The 23,294-nt window shown below is 40.0% G+C and overlaps 1 protein-coding gene across 1 annotated transcript in view; it reads left to right on the forward strand.

Annotated features, from left to right (window-relative positions):
• The window catches only part of Dhc36C (Dynein heavy chain at 36C), a 911,918-nt gene that overhangs the window by 726,398 nt on the left and 162,226 nt on the right, over positions 1 to 23,294 (forward strand). Inside the window, exons 39-42 of the mRNA XM_068227203.1 lie at positions 461 to 614; positions 13,639 to 13,772; positions 15,449 to 15,640; positions 18,892 to 19,118. Of these exons, the coding sequence (XP_068083304.1) occupies positions 461 to 614; positions 13,639 to 13,772; positions 15,449 to 15,640; positions 18,892 to 19,118 (707 nt within the window). The remainder of the gene's footprint in view (positions 1 to 460; positions 615 to 13,638; positions 13,773 to 15,448; positions 15,641 to 18,891; positions 19,119 to 23,294) is intronic.

The following is a 23,294-nucleotide window of genomic DNA, read 5'->3' on the forward strand; positions in this document are numbered from 1 at the left end:
AATGCCTTATTCGTTTGTTTCCTGTATTTTCTCTTATTTTATTCAAAAATAAGGCATTGCGTTTTAGATCCACTGATTGTTTTAATCTCACCCTCATATTTCTTCATCACCAGTTTTTAACTCTAGTCAGTGGGTATGTTTTGAAATTTTAAGTTCATATCTCATGTCGTTCATTTCGTTGCATTAGGGACTGATGACCTTCGATGTTAGGCCCCTTAAAGCAACAAGCATCATCATCTTCATCATCATCATCAAACAGTGTTGATGTTCTGTGAAAATGGCCATCCAGGGCAGGGAGCATCATGAAGGATTGTATCACCTTCTTTGAATTATCATTACTATTATTTAAAAAAAATTTTTTTTTGTGCTGCCTAGAACCACATGTTGTAGATAAAATTTTGTCATGGTCTTTCTTTGCTTGTATTTGGTGAACTTAATAGACTGCTGTCTTGTATTACAGAAATTCTCGGAGATTTCCTCTGATGATTGATCCCCAGAGTCAAGCCAATAAGTGGATAAAGAATATGGAGAAAGCAAACCAGCTGAATGTCATACGTCTCTCAAATCCTGACTATAGCAGAGTTTTGGAGAACGCAATCCAGTTTGGATTACCGGTACATGTTATATTATTTATAATTAGCTTAATGCACCAGAAATCCATTGGAAATGAAATAATAGTTCATGGAATTTTGCCCAACACTATGTCATAAAATGTTTAATTCTGGAGTCCATTGTGTAGTGATGTATAGTATAGCAAGTGAGTCAGTTGCTTGAGATAGTCATTTAGTAAGTGGCTGAAAGTGAGTTAACTCATTTACCATCATCTTGGTCATAGAGTTTATCCCACTTAATTGCAGGGTCCATTGCTTTCTTGGCATTGTTTGAATTCACGTCAGCCAAGAACATGTCCTCCTTCAGAGCATGCAGACCTATCTATCCTGTCATCACCGTAAGACCAGTCTGTGTCAGTGCAACGTAAAATTATGGCAAAAGAACTCAATAGTCATAATACTAATAATTACCCCAGCATTTACTGTAACATAATAGTGTAAGATATGTGCTAAATTTAACAAAGTACAGTACGTCCTGCTGTTATCCCATGGTACTCGAACAAATATACTTATGTACATGCATGCCAGTGAACTAGTGGTCTCCAAGGTCTTTATGACTTAGAAAGATTGATTTAGTTGAAAAAAATTATCATTTTCATAATATATATGCAGAAAAAATGTACATTATATTTAGGAAGATGCCAAAGAGATATTAAGTACAGATCAAAAATGACCAACTGGACATTGGCCTGAACAGGACCATTCAAGGAAGGGGTTTTCTTACACTTAACTTCTTGCAAACACTAACCACCACTAACACCACCACCACCACCACCACCACCACCACCACCACCACATCCACCACCACTTCTCAAGCAGTATTCCAGCATCGGGCTGGGTGGTATGGTCTCCTTAGAAGTTTGTGCTAGAAAACACCTCGAAGAAAGCAGGTTGTTGAAGACAGGCAGTAATGGTTTAATTTTCAGTCCTCTTGCCTCAACTCTGAAGTGAAGTACACCCATTTAAATTCATGACAGAGACTAACCCAGACCAGTACCTCAAGATTTTAGGTTATCCAAGCCAAATTTGGGTTATATTGTACCCAAAATATCTAGCATCTACCCTGTAATGAGAAGATGCAGCTGTGATTTCAAGACTGGTGATGATAAAACCATGCACAATTTAGCATTTTAGGCATTAGTAGATCCACGATCAGTATATGCCACTTCTCTCAGTTCGCATTAATCATAACATTGAGGCCTCTGTCATATGTATTGCCATTAGAACAAGGTCTCCATTCTAGCCCTATTATTCCTTCTTAGCATTTACTGTTGGTATTTACTACATTTACTTGACACAACTCCATAAGCTGAAAATCTGTTTAAGACTGACTACTTTCCAGCCAGCTCATCATGTAAGAAGTGTGGATTAATCTTCATCTGCTCATTCCCTTTTAAATTGCACAAGGTTGCCATCTGTCGTTCATGAATTTTTGTTTATTTTTATGGGTCCCCCTCTATTTTAGTCCCATAAATGATGGTAGGTTGGATTGGTCGGTGGTGGTGATTAGTGGTGCCACCACTTTGTGGAGAAACAAATACATTTTTATTCCATTTTAGCCACCTAAAACAAGGTATTATTAAAACATTTAAAATACAAAACCTGTTGTCTTATAACCTGATTCTTTCTTTTCATTTCTTTAAATATTAAAAAAATGACCACAGAAATACACACAAAATTTCATTCGACACAGCTAAGCAATTCGTACAGCAGCACAAGTAGTGGAGACTCACGCGACAGTGTGTAGAAGCACAATTACTATCTGATGGCACAGAACCTTAGTTGTACACTAAACAAGTTTTATATGTGGAGTAGTGCATATATTGCATGCATGAGTGAGAGGGGAGAAACGTTTCCCTCCCTAGTTGCCAAGAAAGTGTTCACATTGGCTCCTGGTGACTACTTAATGTGACAAGGATTCGTTTCGCTCCCAGTAGTAATTAACCCCTTCACTACCTTCATCCCCCTACGTTCCCCTCAAAACTGGTGGCTTCACGCAGGTTTGTACCATCAGATAGTAATCGCACTTCTAGCATGTGCCTAAGGAAGGAACCGAGCTCGATAGCTGCAGTCGCTTAAGTGTTGCCAGTATCCAGTAATCGGGAGATAGTGGGTTTGAGCCCCGCTGTCGCAGCCCTGAAGATGGTTTTCCGTGGTTTCCCATTTTCACACCAGGCAAATGTACCTTAATTAAGGCCACACCCGCTTCCTTCCAATTCCTAGGCCTTTCCCATCCCATCGTCGCTGTAAGACATATCTGTGTCGGTAAAGCAAGAGAAAAAAAAAAGTGAGGAAAGAAAGCAGGGGTACCTTTTTACCAGGGTCATGAACAATGAGGTAAGATTCACCCACTTGCCGTGTGCATTCATCAGTGTGGCAGTCTCAATCGGTCAATATGTCTGTCTGTGTAGTTCTGTCTAGGGTCTAGTGCTGGGTTGCTCAGGAGCGAGTTGTTACTGATGAACAACTCATTTTGTGGAGCGACTCCCCGCTCGCTCCTTTCAAGAGAGCGGACCGTTCAAACATAACACTCGCTCATACTGAGACCAGAGAGAGAGAGAGAGAGAGAGAGAGAGAGAGAGAGAGAGTGAGAGAGAGAGAGAGTGAGAGTGAGAGTGAGAGAGAGAGAGTGAGAGAGAGAGAGAGAGAGAGAGAGAGCGAGCGAGAGCGCTTACCTTGACTTCCAGCTCATCCCCCTAGCTCGCTCCGCTCCTCGCCATGCCGCTCTTCACTCTCCAACTCCACTCCTTAGACACGTACATGTAACCAGTCTGTCTTTACCGCCATGTTTGAAACTACGCCCTTTGGTAACACACTGCGCCTGTCCAAATTGGCTATTCAACATTTGTTTCGTGCCCATAAATTACCAGTATCACTTAAAATGGAATGAAATAGTGTTTAATACGGTAAACTAATCCGGCTGCATTCCTTATTCTTAGGCATATAAAACTAGAAGCTAAAGTTTATGTACAAACTATTTATACAAAGCACATCACCAGAAATACATCAGCCACTTAAATTACAATTTAAAAATAAAATCTGGGACACTCGCTTTCCTGAGAGTCGGCTCCTTCTCTCAGTTATAGTCTGTCCTGCCTTTGAAAAAATTCTCTCACAAGGCGTTGAAGTAGCGACTACACACAAATGCTTCAATGCCAGTTTGTGGAGAGAAGAGTACACATGTTGTCTTTCTGACCACCAAACAAGTGGACTTCCTTTCAGAGGCAACAATGGCTCTTGAAAGAATTTATCCATTTGAATTATCGCAGCTGATTTTGGGTGTGGACTCCGGACAAAACTCAAGACTTTAGCTGTGAAAGCTTATCAGGCCTTATCAGAGAGGGCAATAGGAGAAACATCATCTGAGCTGACGGGAAGTTGGTGACTTTCACAGAAGTGGATAAGTCCTTATTTGCAGGAGTTATAACAACTCTTATCCATGAAACCATGTAATTTAAAGTGCGGACCTACTGCTGTTGCCTCTGAAAATATGGCATTCTCTTCGATATTCCTAAACCTTTATGGTGAGAGCTTCCAGTATCTTTTGAGCCATCTCCTGCACTTCCGTACACATTGCAGAGTTATTTACAAACTGGGTACACCATTGTTTAAGTGACTGGCTCAACAGAATCACTTTAGAGGCTGTCACTTGTTTCTCACTGCTCATCTCTTCAGTGACCAGTTTGAAAGCTCTGAGCACTTCACAAACTTGCTTAATCTTTTCAATGTCATCGCTAGTTAGCTGTGGCATATCAGGGTAGTTTAAGGTAATTCTTGAAATTAGAGCTCGTTGGACCTCAATAATCCTCTCAAGCATAACAAAGGTGTAATTCCACCTCGTTACCACATCTTGTTTAAACCTCAAGACTGGTTCACCCATCTGCTCTTGCATTTTTTGCAGTTTGCCTTCAGCTTGTGAGCTGCGTTTGAAAAAGTCCACAATTCTTTTCACTTTTGCAATGATGTCTTTAACACAGTGGAGTCCGCACTTCACAACTAAATTTAAATTATGGGCAAAACATGGGATCTGCCTCCAGGCTGTCTGATGTATTGCAGCCACAATATTTGCAGCATTATCGCTAACAATACACACGATTTTTGTCTCCACTTTCCACTCACGAGCAACTCTTATGAGTTCTTCAGCCAAGTTTTGAGCCGTGTGCTTCTCATCGTACTTGAAACATTCCAGTAGAACAGATACCAACTAGACTCCCTTGATGAAATGAGCCGTCATGGACAAGTAGGAATCGTTTATTCATAGAAGTCCAACCATCAATAGTTAATGTCACATAGACTGCGGACTCCAATTGTTCTCTGACAAATTCTTTCGTCATATTATACAATTGTGGAAGAATTACTTGCGATAGTTTTTCTTGTAGGCAGGTTATAAGCATTATTGAGTTTATGAATCAGTGTCCTAAATTTTTTACTTTTTACGATGCGGAATGGCAAGTAATTTTCCACAATTGTCTCCAAAACTAAAAAATCAATTTCTCTATTCCTTTTGTTAGAAAGAGGTCAGTGCATGTAGGAACTAATGGACGTCTGACCTGAATTCCGGTGCGGCGTTCCGCTTTGATCAGCTGATGCTAGTGTGACCGCACAATTATCTTCATTAGAAGTTGCAATCGAAGCCACTCCTGACCTGCGATCATCTGAAATTTCTTCTGAAGAGGGAAGAGCGGGCGTAAGGCATTCTGTAGATAACGACATAGTAGGATGTAAATTTCGAACGTGGCGTGAGAGATTGAATGTACTGCCACTTTTATACGAAATCTGTTTTGAGCAAAAATTGCACTTTGCTTTCCGATCGCCTAATCTTTAAAAAAGTTCCAAATGTCACTCTTTTTCTTTTGCCTTAAAGCCATGATTTCCACTGAGCACTGTAGACAAAACTGACCATAGACCAATATTCAACAAACTCCAGTTCACAATGGATCATTGGTGCCAATGAATAAAACGGAAATTGTCTACTCGAAATTTTGATGCATTCATTTTAGTATAAAATAATTAAAGAAAGACATAGGAATTTGACGCGTTATGGAAGTGATGACATTCTGCATAAGAGAAATGACAAATTTTCTCATTGTAGACTGGAATTATGAGAATTTATTTATTAATGAATGATTTACGGGTTGAGTTGGTCATAATGCCTTTACGGCAGGGGCAGTTACACTGAGAGTGACACACCTGGTTAACAGTTGTTGAAACCCTGTCTCTTCCTGTGTATGTGTTTCTCACAATTTGTCGGGTTTCCGAGAAAGATATTCTTCGAGAAGAACCGTATTGCAATGCTATCTATTGGCTATTTGATGAATTACGTCCTAAACACAGTTTGTAGTAAGGGGTGGGGGTGAACAAGGGTACAGCCTACCAACACAGATTGTTTGTCGTCTTTATTTTAAAAATATTTTACAGGAAAAAATATTATTCTCAGAATTATATCATTCTAATATTCTATGCAAGGACATAAAGTAGAATGTATCTATTAATAATATAGATTTTCAACAATTTCCTTCCTTTCTTTCTCACAATGTCGTTGGCAGCAGTGGCATAGATGCACGCATCTTTAAATGAGAGAAGGAAGAGCGAAACAATGCTTGGAGCGTGTCGAAGGAGCGAGTGAATGAGGGATGGGGGTGGGGAAGAGGCTAGGCTCTTTGAGCTGTGCGATACTTGGAGCAAACCGCTCCTTCGAATGACTCCCCGCAGCTGACTCCATCTGGAGAGCGGAGCGAAAGAGCGCGCTCCTTTCTTTGAAGGACTCCGACCCAACTCTACTAGTGTCTATTACTTTCTTAGTGTGTAGTGTGTAAATGGCTTTATATTCTATAATCACGCCATACTTCTATCTAATTGTGATACATCTCTAATTGTTCCTTTATTGAAAGTTAGTTAGTTATGCTGGTATTGAGTCAAAATCTCAACCTTTACTTGTCTGTCAAAATTCACTCAGAGAGCATTAAAAAACTGACCATATTGTTGCTATTTTTTCAATGTTATCTATTTCCCACCAAATCCTCAAGAACTCCAGTACTTTATGTTGTCTATCAATTTTTTTGCCCCCCCCCCATCTCCCCCACTTCATATTCCCAATCACCACTGCTAGGATTGTTTGACCTTCAGATAACTTTAGATGTACATTTTTTAATAAAAATCTGTAATCCTTATATCACTAAGAAATTTGAAATTAACTTGATTCTTCCTGGCTAGAGACTAAAATTGCTAGCCCCGCAGTGTAGGGGTAGCGTTCCTGCCTCTTACCCAGAGGACCCGGGTTTGGATCCCGGCCAGGTCAAGGATTTTTACCTACATCTGAGGGCTGGTTCGAGGTCCACTCAGCCTTTGTGATTTAAATTGAGGAGCTATCTGACGGTGAGGTAGTGGCCCCAGTCTAGAAAGCCAAGAGTAATGGCCGAGAGGATCCACCATGCTGACCACACAACACTTCGTAATCTGTAGGCCTTTGGGCAGAGCAGCGGTCGCTTGGTAGGCCATGGTCCTGGGGTTTGGTTTGGTTTGGTTCAGAGACTAAAATTATTTCACATTTTAAATCACTTTGGTAGAATAATACAAAACTAGAAAGAAAGGAGACAATCAAACACCTGGAACACAGCCAAGAAAAGACTTCCAATTTTCCAATGGATGAATGCCATCAAAATGACCTGTATTGTTATAGCAGTCCAAAGTGTTTCCGGCAGAAGTCGGGAAAACCTTTGCTGTTTGTGCAGTGAGATAGAAACCCTCCCTTATGTTCTTGGTTTCCGCTCAAGAGGGGAACTATTGAGAAATAACAGGCATGACAGGATCGTGAGTAGTATTGCAAAACTTCTCAAAAAAACTGGGACTAAGTGAGTTGGTCGTGTAGCTGTGAGCTTGCATTTGGAAGATAGTGGGTTCAATTCCCACCATCAGCAGCCCTGAAGATGGTTTTTTGTGGTTTCTCATTTTTACACCAGGCCAGGGCTGTACCTTATTAAGGCCATGGTTGCTTCCTTCCCATTCATAGCCCTTTCCCATCCTTGTGTTGCCAAAAAATCTTCAGTGTGTTAGTGTGACGTTAAACCACTAACAAGAAAGAAAAAATATGGGAGATTTGAAGTCTATGAAGAAGTGCACTGTCTCTCTATCAATGGATCCATGCATACTCTTGAGCATCAGGAAGACGTACGAAGTGATTTTTCTAAAAATGAGTGCCTTCATACATATACAGTATTTCATGCAACGAATTTTACCAGTCTTGACCTGTTCCTTATTATGAAGAATAAATTGTCGTTGAGCAGAAAATGCCCACCGCAGTCTATGGATGTGGATTTATCACAAATTATTTTGATCAAATGTGCATTTGTATTTTACTGAATGAAAATGAAAACCTACAACCTGTTTTCCAGTCATTTACCGGGTCAGGGATGGAAGGAATGAAGCCCCCATCTTGCAGTGAGGATAGGAATTGTGCCAGCTGCCGAGGCCTATCGCACTCCTCTGGGGCAATGATTAATGACTGACAGATGAAATGAAATAATGGAGAGTGTTGCTGGAATGAAAGATGATAGGGTAAACAGGAGTACCCAGAGAAAAACCTGTCCTACCTCTGCTTTGTCCAGCACAAATCTCACATGGAGTGACTGGGATTTGAATATTTTACTGAATGTTTAAACAAAATACTTTTCTTGAAATGCTAATCATCATTTCCCAACTCCAGTTTCCAGGGTGTGATGAAATGCTAATTAAATGTATTTGTATCTTACCATTACATGTTGAGTTTAGTATGGTATGCCTTGAAAAAGGGGAATGGCATATTTTTTCTTGTCTGTGGATGGAATCTTGGAGATGAAATGTCTCTCTTTTAGCCTGCCACCACAGCAGAAATCAATAAATCTTCGACAAATTACTTCATAATTTCAACGCCACTAACACTCGCTAAACATCGAGAACTGCTCGACTTGCCTCGACTTGTTGAAAACATAGTTACGAGTGATAGTGATCCAACCTATACATTCAAAGCATATTTTTCTATAGTAGCACATGTTATTTATAGGTCTGTATCTAGCTATCCAGCATATCTAATTCAGAATGAGGAAATTATATTGCTGGCATTAAACTTTATATGGGTTTCTTTTATGTGGAAATGTCTGGTTGCATAGATTGTACCATCCGAACACAAATTTTTAACTGCTATTGGCATTTTCTTACAACTAACCTAAAGAAGAAAAATAAACTTCTGATATAAAACTGTGAAAATAATACATCAAATATTGACATAATATCCCTGTAACTTTCTAAGTACATAGAGGAAAGATTCACAATCACTGTAGTTATAGTTTCATTAAAAAAAATTCATGAAAATTACTGAAGATAAAAATTGTTTTCCAATTAAATCTACAGAGTGAAATCAAAACACCCATTGGGCACTGTCCTAGCACTTGCAACTTTTTTCACATCAAGATTTTTTGTACATGTGCAGACACTGTTGCGATTGACAGGAAGGGAAACACCAGTGTGTTATTGATCCAAAAATAAGATTTGAGAGTAACAGTTCACAGGCCAAGGAAGCTGATTCTGGAAAGAAGACCCTACAAACCCTTCTTTAAACAGTTTTTCTGTACATCATTTGATTTTTTCACCATTCTTTTTTTTGTCATTGTATTTTAATTTTGTGGCTGAATAAGGTCTAATAATGGCTGAAAAATGTACCATTTTCCATAATCATAATCATCAATTTCATTTCCCCTTGCCCAACTCCTGCCAGGTCGGGGTGTTGATGGTACTTCTGCACCACTCCTCTTCAGTAATTGTATTCCATTCCATTCTTCTTTTTCTTGTACTGTTCTTGGCAGACTCTATCCCTCTTGCTCTGTGCCTCCCTCTTGCCCTCTTTTCCTCCATCTTAGCATCCAACATTTGTTTTGGTATCCTTCCCTTCTCCATCTTCATAACATGTCCAAACCATCTACATTTATTCTTCTCCTTCGTATCACTCAAGAATTTCTACCCCCATTTTTTTATGACCTCAACATTTCTTTCTCCATACCATACTCCTCAGGAACTTCATCGTACAGGCCTGAATTTTACTCTCATCTCTTGCAGTCTGTGTCCAAGTCTCTGAGGTATACATTAATATAGGGGTCGAGTATATGTTTTACATTATCTCTTTATATTTCATAGGCACTTCTCTATTCCACCACGAACCTGCTACGCAGGCGTAGCAGGGGGAGAGGTGATACTCCCACGTGGCGCGTCCCAGGTGGCGGATAGGGGGGTCCTAACCGGCTTGCCGGCGGACTTGAGGGAAATAAAATACCTCTCACGGACCAAACACACACCCCCTGTGGGTGGGGGAGGCAGACGAATAATACACCCACGTATCCCCTGCCTGTCGTGAGAGGTGACTAAAAGGGGCGACCAAGGGATGATTGGATTAGAACCATGAAACTACTTGTGATTAGTACCACCACGCGGGGAACACCCTGGGTCGTTATTATTTGCGCGTAGTACCACTATGTTAGGTACCAAATAGGTTTATGATTAGTAGCAATCAGGAGCACCATGCAGTCAGGCTTTTACGGTACATGTGATTAGTAGCACTATATGAGCGACACCAGGGTTGTGGCTTGCCTATGATTAGTACCCACTATATAAGAAACACCACGGGATAGTATGAGTCCCTGTGGTTAGTACACCTATGTGATGAACGCCATAGGTTTGCGTTGCCTGTAAATGGCGCCGCTATGTGTGAAACACCATATGTCTGTATTACCTGTGCGAATTTCATTTCCTGTGAGTAGTACCCTAATGTGTGGAATACCGCGAGTCTACGATACTGTTGATTAGCACTGGACCATATCAAATACCATGGTTCTACTTTCCAAGTGATAAGTACCATTATGAGAGTGCGATGACCTATATTTTGGACCCCTTTAGCTTGCAAGCATCATCGATTTAGTACTGAGCTATAGAAGCAGCCCCTTGGTCGGTATTACTATTGTTTTCCATCAGTTTCTGAGGCTGAGGCATTGCGGGTCGTCTCCACTGATGGTTTTTAACTTCATATCCATCCGTTCATTTTTTCGTCCTCATGTTTTGAATTCTGATCAGTGGAGGATTTTGTGTGTATTTTTTATTTTGTCATTGCATTTCGTCTCATTTCGTACCATCAGGGGCCGCTGACCTCGATGTTAGGCCCCTTAAAACAACAAGCATCATCATCATCATCATCTCTATTCCACACTAAGTTACGTACATTCTGGTAAAATGTATTCCCCACTTGTACCCTTTTGCTAATCTCCTTATCCAACGTTGCATCTTGCATTATTTCACGTGAACCATTCAATAACCTCAAGGTTTTGTCCCCTGATACTAATGATTCCTTTTCCTTCTCTTTCTCTTCTTATCAACACCATACTTTTACCCTTCTCCACACTGATTTTCATCCTATCTTTAAAAATTGAATGGATATGATTTGTATGGGTGGGGACACAGACGAAGAATACACACATGGTATCCCCTGCTTGTTGCAAGAGGCGACTAAAAGGGGCGACCAACGGAGATGAAATTAGAACCACAAGACGACTTGTGATTAGTACCATTACGTGAGGAATACAATGGATTGACGTTACTTGTGATTAGTACCACCATGTGAGGAACACCCTGGATCAACGTTACCTAGGAGTAGTAACCTTAAGTGAGGAACGCCATGGGTCTGGGAGTTGCCTGTAGTTAGTACCACCATGTGTATCCCACCGAGGTGGGTGGGGGCGCAGACACTCTGCTGCCTGGACTATTGTCCATTACAGAATATGTGCTGGAATATGTCAGTTCACCTGTATTCAGAATGGTCTGCGTAACCTGTGAGTGTTACCAGTTTATTAGAAACACGATGGGTCTACGTTGCCTGTGATTAGTACCACTATGTGAGAAACACCATGGGTTTGGCTGGCGCCCGTGATTAGTACCACTATGTGAGGAAGACCTTGGGTCTGGGTTGCCTGAGACTAGGGCCATTATGTGAGGAACATCCTCAAGGTTTTTATTGCCTGTGGGCATTACCATAATGTGTGATACATCATGGGTCTACATTGCCTATGATTAGTACCACTATGTGAGGAACACCATGGGTTTGTGTTGCTTGTGAGTAGTACCCTTATGTGCAAAACACAATAGATTTGTCTAACTCCCCAGCTACTTCCCGCCAATTTTCAGATAGGCTGTTATGCTCAGTACGACCGGGTGAGTTGGCTGTGCGGTTAGGGGCGCATAGCTGTGAGCTTGGATCCGGGAGGTAGTGGGCTCAAACTCCACTGTTGACAACGCTGAAGATGGTTTTCCGTGGTCTCCAGTTTTCACACCAGGAAAATGCTGGGGCTGTAACGTAATTAACGTAGGGGCTGCTTCCTTCCCACTCCTAGCCCTTTCGTATCCCATCGTCGCCATGAGTCCCATCTGTGTCGGTGCGTCGTAGAACAAATTAAAAAAACCACGGTATACAGTAGTAATCCCATCTATCGGAGATGAATGGCAACAGACACAAAGCAAATCACAACAAACAATGGTCAATGTAGGTAATGTTATTGTTGATCAATGTTATGAGCTTTCTGTATTGTAGGCCTTCACATTCAGTTTTCGTTCGACTCTGTAATATAAGGCCGTCTTATAAAATTAATTATAGCGTAGACTGTAGTTCCTTATTCCCCGACTTTGCACACCGATTTTCATTAAATTCTGTCTATCCATTTTCTCGTGACGGCGCTGATATGATCTTAGCAACAAAAATCTATATTCATAAATATCTCCGTACCGACTTCGATAGCTGCAGTCGCTTAAGTGCGGCCAGTATCCAGTAATCGGGAGATACTGGGTTCGAGCCCCACTGTCGGCAGCCCTGAAGATGGTTTTCCGTGGTTTTCCGTTTTCACACCAGGCAAATGCCGGGGCTGCGCCTTAATTAAGGCCACGGTCGCTTTCTTCCACTTCCTAGACCTTTTCTATCCCATCGTTGCCATAAGACATATCTGTGTCGGTGCGACGTAAAGCAAATAGAAAAGAAATCCCCGTTATCATAGCCGGTACGGTCAAAATGTAAAAGACATAAATGATCGGAAATAATACTATGTAACTTTATTTATATAGTAATTATTGTCAATAAGGCCACTAATAACACAAATATTCGAGAATTAAATTTTGGGCCTTCCGCTAAACTACCATTTCGCTCAACGTGAATAAAGTTATTTATGGCCTAGATTGTAGCGACTTATTCCCCGACTTTGCATACCGATTTTATTTACGATGGGACAAATAATAAATATTTGAGAATTAAATTTTAGGCCTTCCCCTAAACTACCATTTCTCTTAGCGTGAATAAGATTATTTATGACGCAGACTGTAGTGACTTATTCGCGACTTTGCATACGTATTTTAATTAAGATAGGACCACTAATAACATAAATATTTGCAAATAAAATTTTAGGCCTTCCCCTAAACTACCATTTCTTTCAGAGTGAATAAGATTATTTATAGTTTATATTGTAGCGACTTATTTTAGAAATATGCATACCGGTTTTCATTAAGATAGGACCACTAATAACATAAATATTTGAGAATTAAATTTTAGGCCTTCCCCTAAACTACCATTTTTCTTAGCGTGAAAAAGATTATTTATGGCCTAGATTGTAGCGACTTACTCCCGGACTTTACATACCGATTTTCATTAAATTCTCTTCAGCCGTTTTCTCGTGATGCGTGTACAGACAGACAGACAGACAGACAGACAGACAGACAGACAGACAGACAGACAGACAGACAGACAGACAGACAGACAGACAGACAGACAGACAGACAGACATTACGGAAAATTAAAACATGCATTTCCTTGTTACTATGGACATGACTGATACAGAAATACCATCCTTTTTAAATTTTGAGCAATGTACAGACAAAACTCTTTATTTTATATATATAGATTTGCTATACTACAGAAAGTAACATTGCCGCTTCTACTGTATTTTTAACTAAATTCTAATTCTGTTTTCAGGTTTTACTGGAAAATATTGGAGAGGAAATAGATGCCATGCTTGAACCATTACTTCAGAAGCAGACCTTCAGACAAGGAGGAGCATTATGTATCAAATTAGGTGACTCCATTGTGGAATATTCTCAAGATTTCAGGTATGTGGTCTGACCCTTAGGAAGCGCAATTTATTCAAATCACTTCTCATTTAATGGTCCTGCATGCTCGCTTAGTAATCAGATTTACCCCCTGCGGGTGGGAGACGCACATGTAGAACACACCCGCGGTATCCCCTGCCTGTCGTAAGAGGCAACTAACAGGGGCCCAAGGGGCTCTCAACTTGGGAGTGTGGATTGGCGACCATGGGGCCCTTAGCTGAGTTCTGGCATTGCTTCCACTTACTTGTGCCAGGCTTCTCACTTTTGTCTATCCTGTCCGACCTCCCTTGGTCATCTCTTGTTCTTTTCCGACCCCGACGGTATTAGAGCATTCGAGGCCTAGGGAGTTTTTCATTTTCATGCTCTTCGTGCCCTTGCCTTTCTTCGTCCGTTACTTCATCTTTCGAAGTGACGGATCCCTTTTTCTTCTTCTTTTCTCTCTCCCTTTACCCCTTGTGGGTGGGGGACGCAGACAAATAATACACCCACGGTATCCCCTGCCTGTCGTGAGAGGCAACTAAAAGGGGCGATCAAGGGATGGTTGAATTAGAACTGTGAAACTACTTTTGATTTGTACCATCACGCGGGGAACACCATGGGTTGCTTGTACTTGCGAGTTGTACCACTATGTTCGGTACGAAGTGGGTTTGTGATTAGTAGCAGTAAAGAGCCTGGCCGGGTGGTTTCCAGTACCCGTGCGTCGTGCCCATGTGAGCAACACCGCGGGTCTGGGCGTAGCCTGTGATTTGTACCGTTATATGAGCGGCACCATGGGTCAGCGTTGCCTGTGATTGGTACCCACTATGTTGAGGAACACCACGGGATAGTGCGCGTCCCTGTGGTTAGTATACTTGGCGAGGAGCCTTCTCGGTTTGCATTGGCTATGAGCGGTGTCGTGGGTCAGCGTGGTCTGTGACTGGTCCACACTATGTTGAGGAACACCACGGGATAGTGTGAGTCCCTGTGGTTAGTACACTCGGTGAGGAACCTTATCGGTTTGCATTGGCTATAGGTGGCGCCATTGTGTTAGGAACACCAAAGGTCTGCGTTACTTGTACGATGTACAATACTTGTAAGTAGTACCATCTTGTGTGGAACACCGTGAGTCTTCGCTACTTTTGATTAGTACCCCAACATGACAAATACCGTGGTTCTACTTTACTCGCGACATGTACCATTCTGTGGGGCCTTAGTCGTGGATTTTGCACCCTTGTAGACATCAAGCATCATTGTGCTTTATAAATGGTTCCTTGGTCAGTAATACTATTATTCACGACCTTTTTTGTGTCTGATCCACTGTGTTTTGTTTGTTTGTTTGTTTATTTGTTTGTTTGTTTGTTTGTTTCTTGTTTTTTGTAGGGTTCATATCCATCCATTCATTCTTAATGACATTTTTAATTTTATTTTGTACAGTGGATTAATTTGAACTTTTGGTTATTTCATTTCGTACCATTAAGGGCCGATGACCTCGATGTTAGGCCCCTTTAAACAACAATCATCATCATCATCATCATCATCATCATCAGAATCGTTCTAACTTCAGTTTTACCTACTAGTAAAGATAATTTACTGACTGGAGCAGATGGCTTTGATGTTAATGTTCTGTGCGCTGTACCATCTGTTGTTTCTGAGCTGACAGTGAAAGGTATATTTATTTGCATTAATTTTGATTGCAGACTGTACATCACGACTAAACTCCGCAACCCTCACTATTTGCCTGAAATTGCAGTGAAAGTTACACTTCTCAATTTTATGATCACACCGGCTGGTTTAGAGGACCAGTTGTTGGGGATTGTGGTTTCCAAGAGAATGCCAGAGCAAGAGGCTGAGAAAAATCAACTTATTGTTCAAGGTGCAGAAAATAAAAGGTATAGTTTTAAACATATTTTCTGTATTAACGCTTTCTTCCTCATGGAGATCGTAAGTTATGGAACATTGGTGGTGGTGATCATGAGGCTGTGTGCTGGATCCAACAGTATTCTGTGAGTGATTTACTTGCCTCTATCACCCCTCCCTCATGTTTTACTTCCAAATTTTCAACTGTATAAATAGGGTAGGGTATAATAGGTGAAATTTTCACATAATATAGGTTAAGTTCATAATGTTTAAAAGCAGATATAAAGAAATATTTAGCCCCTTTAAATCAATGCATAAAATAGTTACTTAAATCTATACTTTATTTTCCTTTAAACACTTTTGTATCAGCCCCCGGGCTCATTACCACAGCTGACTAGTCACATTGCTAAATACTGCCCCTGCACTGCAGCCGCATAGCGCAGATATCAAGGCTGCGCAGCATTGCATCGTCCAAAGTTTTGCGATAAATTCTATCACTTTGTCGGTATAATTTGAGGAAGCCATTGACATGTGATATCCGTCTCCACTAACTCGGTCCATTCCAATGTATAAAGCATTCTGACCCATCTTTGCTTGCTTTAAAATCTTTCAAATGAATATAGTAACTTAAGTAAAATGGTAAAATTAGAATCATACCTTTTCTTACATTAAAATAACTAATAATAGTTTCGACCCTTGTCGGGGTCATCCTCAGCTAGACACTTGCGTAATATCAAAAACTATAAAATGGCATTAATTAAAATAGTGTATGGAAAAATTAATATAGGAAACTTATCACAGTTTTGTCACTGTCCATTTGAGCCGATTTCAGGAACGGTGTTTAGATGATGTTTAGGTTTAACAATGTCTAAGTATAGCTACTACATTGCCATAGTGACAACTGATGTTCAGCCAGCCATGTTTAAACACTGCCGAGAACACCATTTAACCTCAAATGTGAGGAGTGAATCAAGTGAATCACAATCAGAGGTTATGTACCATGAAACATATAATTTGTATTATCATGTTGAGACGAAGAAGGGTTAGTCCGATGGCCTCTCTGTGGGTCATTTGCTGTGAAATTGCAGCAATTCATTTGAACTGTACGGGGAGGGACCCATACAGCTTAAAATACGATTTTGCTTTTCAAGACTTATTTCTTGAGACTGACAAAGGGACAGTCCAATAAATGTAAACTTGACTACAACTCTTGGCAACCAGTATACTTTATTATACATGGGGATAATTTCCATGGAATTATAGGTCACTTTGACTACATCCATATCAAAATTACTTGTCCCTCTCATCAGAGGGCTGTCACATACATCAATCAGGAGGGACTCACTTATATTATATTTACTGCCAAGTAAGGACACATAGTGACAACTAAAAAGTACGGAGTTTTCTTTTTGGATAATCGTCGCGCTAATTCAGATAAGTTTTCAGCAACTATGAGATAGGAGAAAGCAAGGGCTGGGGAAGAAGAGCCATGGCCATAATAACAGCCCTAGTATTTGCCTGGTGTAAAAATAGGGAAAGTACGGAAAATAATCTTCAGGGCTGCCAATGATGCGTTTCGAACCTATTATCTCCAGCATGCAAGCTACACCTATATGGCCTGTACATCTTATTTGGTTACACAGTACTATTGTTTCATCTTCCCTTCGCCGGAGCTATTTAGATTGCACTCACCAAAACAACACTATAATCAAAGCTACACTTCCTCGTATGGTGGCGTGTCGCTTTAATAATATTAATTTCCACTGAAAGTAATATTCTTATCTGTGGTCAAGTCATGCTCATGTTTAGTCATATTTCAGTAATGTGTAGAAAGCCAGGAAGACAACAGCTGACTAGCGTTCGGCACATGCACTGATGAACTTCATTGGTCGTGACAATCAAAGAGTTGCATGAAATATACTTCTATCTCCATTTTTGAACCAACATTGAAACTCTAAATGATGTCTACTTAAACACCGGCTGAACATTGTTTATGCAATGGAAGACCATGGGCAACTTAGATATTGTTCACGTAGACGTTTTCTAAGGCTTAAAACTAGTCATAGTTTCTGCAATCGGTCCTATGGAGTCCTATGAAACTTCTATTTTGCAATTGTAGTTCATTACACTGTTGTTTAGTGGTTAACCTGGGGAACATCCTTGAGTTTGTTGATCTCTGATGGTGAAATTGAGAGTTAGTGTAGGATTTAGGAATTTGCCAATACGGACTGTAGCCATTTTATGTCAAGTTGAATTGAAATGGAGGATGCCTGGAAGGAAAGAAATAAAATTGGTAGATTGCCATGTCAAATAGACAACTGATTAGAATGAAATCAATGTTTGAACTTACTCCCTCGGTTCCGTACCGTCTTGTTTACAGCAGCTGTGTCTGTGGTGCGCTGAGTGTTATCTGTTGTTTGTGGCAGGCTGTTACCTAAGCTGTGAGAGGGAGGGGAGGTGGACAGAGAGGGGAAGCAGATGGAGGAGGTTGGCGAGAGTATATATTGCGTTGATTTACAATTTTTTGAAATATTGATGGACAGGACAATTATTGTATTAAATAAAATATTTTGTTTTTCCTGTTATTTCATTAAGGGTGTTGTTTGGATTGGCATATAGATCTAAATGTCCTTGCTTCCATAACCCACTCCATGTTTTCATATTTTCCCTTCTTCACACCACAGAAGGAATTGCAGTAGTTTATTTTGTTTGTTTGCTCCCAGTAATTTGTCTCTGGTTACACCATTAATGAATCATACATGGCTCACTTCATAATATGACTTGCTGTTCTCAACCCACAGATTTCACTTGAAGGATGCCGTAAAATTCGTTCTCTTGCTCATTTTCACTCCTGCTTGAGAGTGGTTCAAGGGGTTCTAAATTTCAAGTTCAGTGTCCTTTTTTTAGCTTAATTAAATTATTTTTATTATTTTGTTTTTTCTGTTCATTTCCAAATTCCTTCCTTTAATAAAAAGTTTTAAATATATTTTCATATTTTGTTTCCACTTAATTTGTTCCAGAGAGGATGGTTACCTAGTTGTACTTCCTCTTAAAGCAACAATCACCACCACCATCACCTGTAAGATTACGTCAGGAAAGTGGTTAGTTTGAACCCCCACTACCAGCAATCCTGAACATCATTTTCCTCACCATTATGACACTAGGGAAATACTAGTGCCAAAATTAAATTGTGGCCAATGTTGCCGCCTTTCCATTCTTTTCTATCCCAATGTCATATTACACCATTATTTTGCTTCAAAATGTTCCTGTTCATATCTTTCAGGCTGCTTCAAGAAATTGAAGGTAAAATCCTTGGAGTACTGTCTACATCTGAAGGGAACATTTTAGAAGATGAAACAGCTGTCAACATCTTGAGTTCTTCTAAAGTTTTGGCTAATGAGATCCAGCTGAAACAAACCGAGGCTGAGAAGACTGAGAAGGTTATTGATGAGGCCAGAGAGCAGTTCAAACCTGTGGCTATCCATTCTACTGTGCTCTTCTTCAGTACTGGTATGTCACTGGACTTTATTAGTATATTATGCTACACTTACTCTACTTATAATTTCAGTGGAAGACTCACCTGAAGGCTGTGTCACACTATGCTAGCAGCTAGCACTTGCTGGTTACTATCCAACTCAGGTGCTGGTTCTACCTGGCAAGCATTTTACTTGCGGCTAATGAAGTTGTACTCGCCCGTTTAACAGCCCCCACTACTTACTAGCAGCTAGTTGAACAGCCCTTGATTGGTGAGGTCAGTTTTTTCTTACACATCTGGTGAGGTGGGATTTGTTATGCCGCAGCAAAAAATGGTCTTAATGAGGAAACTGCAAGTAATACATATCAGAAGCTGACATTTATAGCAAATTTATTTTGGAATTACTCATAACAGACAAATAAAGAAGAATAATTACTGCAATCATAAACATACTGGTAATTTCAACTGTTCATGTTGGAGAAATTCGGCAAAGTCTGTTTGTTAATGAAACATATTTCAAATTATTTAGGAGAAATTCCCCACTATATTATTTACATCAAGAGCAAATTAATATATTTTTGCTATAGTGGGAGATAAATTTCACAGTGTGATGTGAGGACAAGTTTAATAAACTCGTAGATGAACAGTACTGCCTTAGAGGAAACAGGATATCAAACAATTTTCTAACATTCACAGCGACATCAGAAAACGCAGATTAAGATTCTTTGGACATATAAAAAGGATGAACCCAGATAGACTTACCAAGCAAATAGTTGAATTTTATGAAAACCGAAGTAAAGCCAAAACGGACACAATAAAATGGATTGGCGAAATTAAAACAGATCTCAAACTGGCAGGAATTACACCTGAAGACATCCAAAGCCGGGTTATCTTCAGAGCCAAAGTTCATAAGTGGCAAGTTGACCAAGAGGAAGAACCAAGGAAGAAGACCGGAACAACATGGTCTCAAGAGAGAAAAGAAGCACACAGCAAATGAATGAAGGAAGTGTGGGCACAAAGAAAGGCAAATGCCTGTCTCTAAGTACATTGCGTAGTCCTAATGGGCTCATTCGCAAATAATAATAATAATAATAATAATTTTATTTTTAACCCTTAAGAACTGAGGTGTTGATTTGTAACACCAACCACGAAGTCCGGTCAGTGAGACTGCGAAAGTGTTTTACATTTTAATACATGTATAAATGTTAACATTGTGTAGAAATGTTTTTGACCTTTCCTGATGGGGAAATATGCAAATAGTAATGGAATAATCTACCACTCGATGGCACATCTTTTTAATTATGATGAAAGGTAGCAGCACAGAAAAATATTACAACAATAAAGGAACTAAGGAATAATACAACATATCACTAAATAACATGCAAAATTCTACTGCAGTCACTTACAAGACAGTTATAACTAACCTGAAATAATGGAAATTAATGAAAATTATTAACATGGAAAAAATTTGCAAGGCAGAATCTTAGTCTTCTTTTCTACTCATGCTGAATACAACGAGTACAGACTTAATTAGCACACTCCAAACAGATTTTTTTTTTGCACCCGTGGCACAAGTATGAGGTTTTCTTTTCTTCTTTGTGTCACACAGGTAACACATTTTCCTGTTTTGCAACTTTTCATTTGAGGGTTATAGTTCTTCTTCTGGCATTCCCATAATTCAGCTCAAATGTGAGATGAAAATCATTCACTCTTCTTTCCATCTGCGGTTTCACAAGTGAGGAGGCGAGATCCAACATGAATTCTAACCTAGTTCTCACAGGATTATCCTTGAAGGCATTGACAGCACTGATGTCCATGACCCTGTAGAAAATAGCCATGGGCCTCTGCTGTGTGCGCTGTCCAATGCTATAAACCACATACTTTTCATCCAAGGTGTCTACACCTCCTTTGTTGCAGCTATAGTAAATTGTAATTTCAGACTTATTAGTCTCGGCATCAATTGCACTGTTGTGGTGCATAGAAGATACGAGAATCACAGCTCTCCCCATCTTTGGGACTTCTGGTACCAAAGTAATGTCTGTGGTAAATCGTACTTCTCTCGTCTTTGATGGCAAAAATGCCGGTGGAATTTCCTGTTTATTCTTTTTGAGAGTTGCTACATATGTAAGTTTCTTGTCTTTCAGACACTGCATGACTTCTATTGACCTAGACCAGTTGTCTGTAGTAATATTTCTGTTAGATCTGTGTTGGGGAGCACTGAGTCGAAGTACTGCTTGAGTAGGTTTTGAAAGACGACGTTCTTCTACACTGTTATCCTGTCCGAGTTCTTACCACTGTAGATGTACCTATTGTAGAAATAACTGTTCCTAGTGTCTGTAAGGCACATCAGTTTTAGTCCATACTTGCATGGCACACTGGGCATATACATCTTGAATCTACACCTCCCCCTGAAGCTGACCAGAATCTCATCAATACACGCAGAGGATCCACCACTGAACGCACTCTGACAGCTCCTGACAAATCCGTCAAATACCCCAGAAATTGCTTCTGTAGGACTGATCGCTTTGCATTCACTTCTGCCGTCAGGGTTGTCAAATCTAAGGTTTGAAAGAAGAGTTTCAAATCTCTTTTTGCTCATCACACAGTGGAATATTTCCCTCCCGGTACCATCTGTCGCAAAAATTAACTTTGTGCTTTCATGATTGGATTTGAAAGCTGCAGAGTAAAAATAACAAACCTATGAAGGCTTTCAGCTCCGTCATAATTACATTTCTCAAGTCTGTTTGCGATTTGCACTTGCTTCCCTCCCTGCTGAGTTTTAAATTTGTCCATCTAAGCATGATACCGAGAATATAATCCGTTATAAGAAGATTCCATACTGTACCCGTAAAAATGTGTTCATATCTTTAAGGCGCTTGACATTAAATTAACGAGCATGATTCTTAACCTAGGGAGTGGCTTTATCATTGGAGCTGGTACAGAGAGAGGTATAGTTATCAATTTGAGAGATTCTTTTGATAAATTGAGTTTATTGATCATCAAAAGCAAGTTCATATCACCTTCGTACAGCAGCGTGGAAGTGTCGTGGCTGGTTGGTACCTCCAAGTCCTGGGATGGTGCCGGACATAGACTGGGCAGGGACCACACCTGCTCAGATGAGGAGTTCTGGAATGTCTGGAGGTTCTGGAAATGTCTCGACGTTCTGGAATGTCCCGAAGATTGGCACACGTTCCTGGGTTCGATTCGAGACGTAATTCACACTTGAATTTCCTGCACGGCGCTCCACACATTCAGGGCACTGTCTGAACAGATATGACCTTTTAATTATGATTACTGCACTCTACATATTAAATCAAAACGTTCTGGAATAATCACTCGAAGAACAAGTACTGGTAGAAATGCAAGTTCACAATGCAAGCTCACTGTAAGCCAGAATGTTCTAGAGGACTGCAGTCCTAAACGCATAGTTCTGAAGATTTAAAACATATTGGCAATGAACTGAATAAGTAGCACTCGGAAACTGTCCTGTTCAATTAATAGGCGAAGTGAATAGCCATTAAAGAAAATAATATTTGAAAGAAAAAAGTCTGACTTCATAAATTATGGATCACTCAAAATACTGGAAAGTTCTAGGCTTTCTGGGAACGCGATATGCATATTCTGAATTGTCACAGTCTTTAAGAATCAAAACATAAGTCCCTGTGCAGCACTTGGAAAGTATTGTATATTTCACAATTAGACGTAATGTTGAATGTCCCCTAAGTTTCATAGTCTTTACAAGGCGTAACTTCAATGAGGCACTTGAGAAAACAAGTCACATCGTTCACACAAAAGTTTATGTTGGTAGGGCACAAGTTCATCCTACACGCTCGGAAAGTTTCAATGTTCCAGAAATTGATTCAAATAATACAAGTTCGAATAAGTTCGAAACGTAAGTTTAATGCGGTACACAACACTAGTGAAAATTCAAAGTCCTTTCAATCTTCGTCGAATAAGTAAGTCCCTATGTGGCACATCAAAAAAAAAAAAAAAAAAGTTCCGATGTGTAGAAATAACAAAGTTCCAACGTGTCGAATATTAAAGTCCTCACACGACACTCGAAGAAAATAAAGTTCCGATGACAATGTTCCAGTATGTCACCTTAAGAAAATAATAAAGTCTTATCGCGACACTTGGCGAAAATAACTAAGTTCCAATGAGACGCTTCAGAAAAAAGCAAAGTTCTTATATGGCACTTTAAGAAAATATCA

This window comes from Anabrus simplex, chromosome 4 (genome assembly GCF_040414725.1).
Source record: "Anabrus simplex isolate iqAnaSimp1 chromosome 4, ASM4041472v1, whole genome shotgun sequence".
NCBI lineage: Eukaryota > Metazoa > Arthropoda > Insecta > Orthoptera > Tettigoniidae > Anabrus > Anabrus simplex.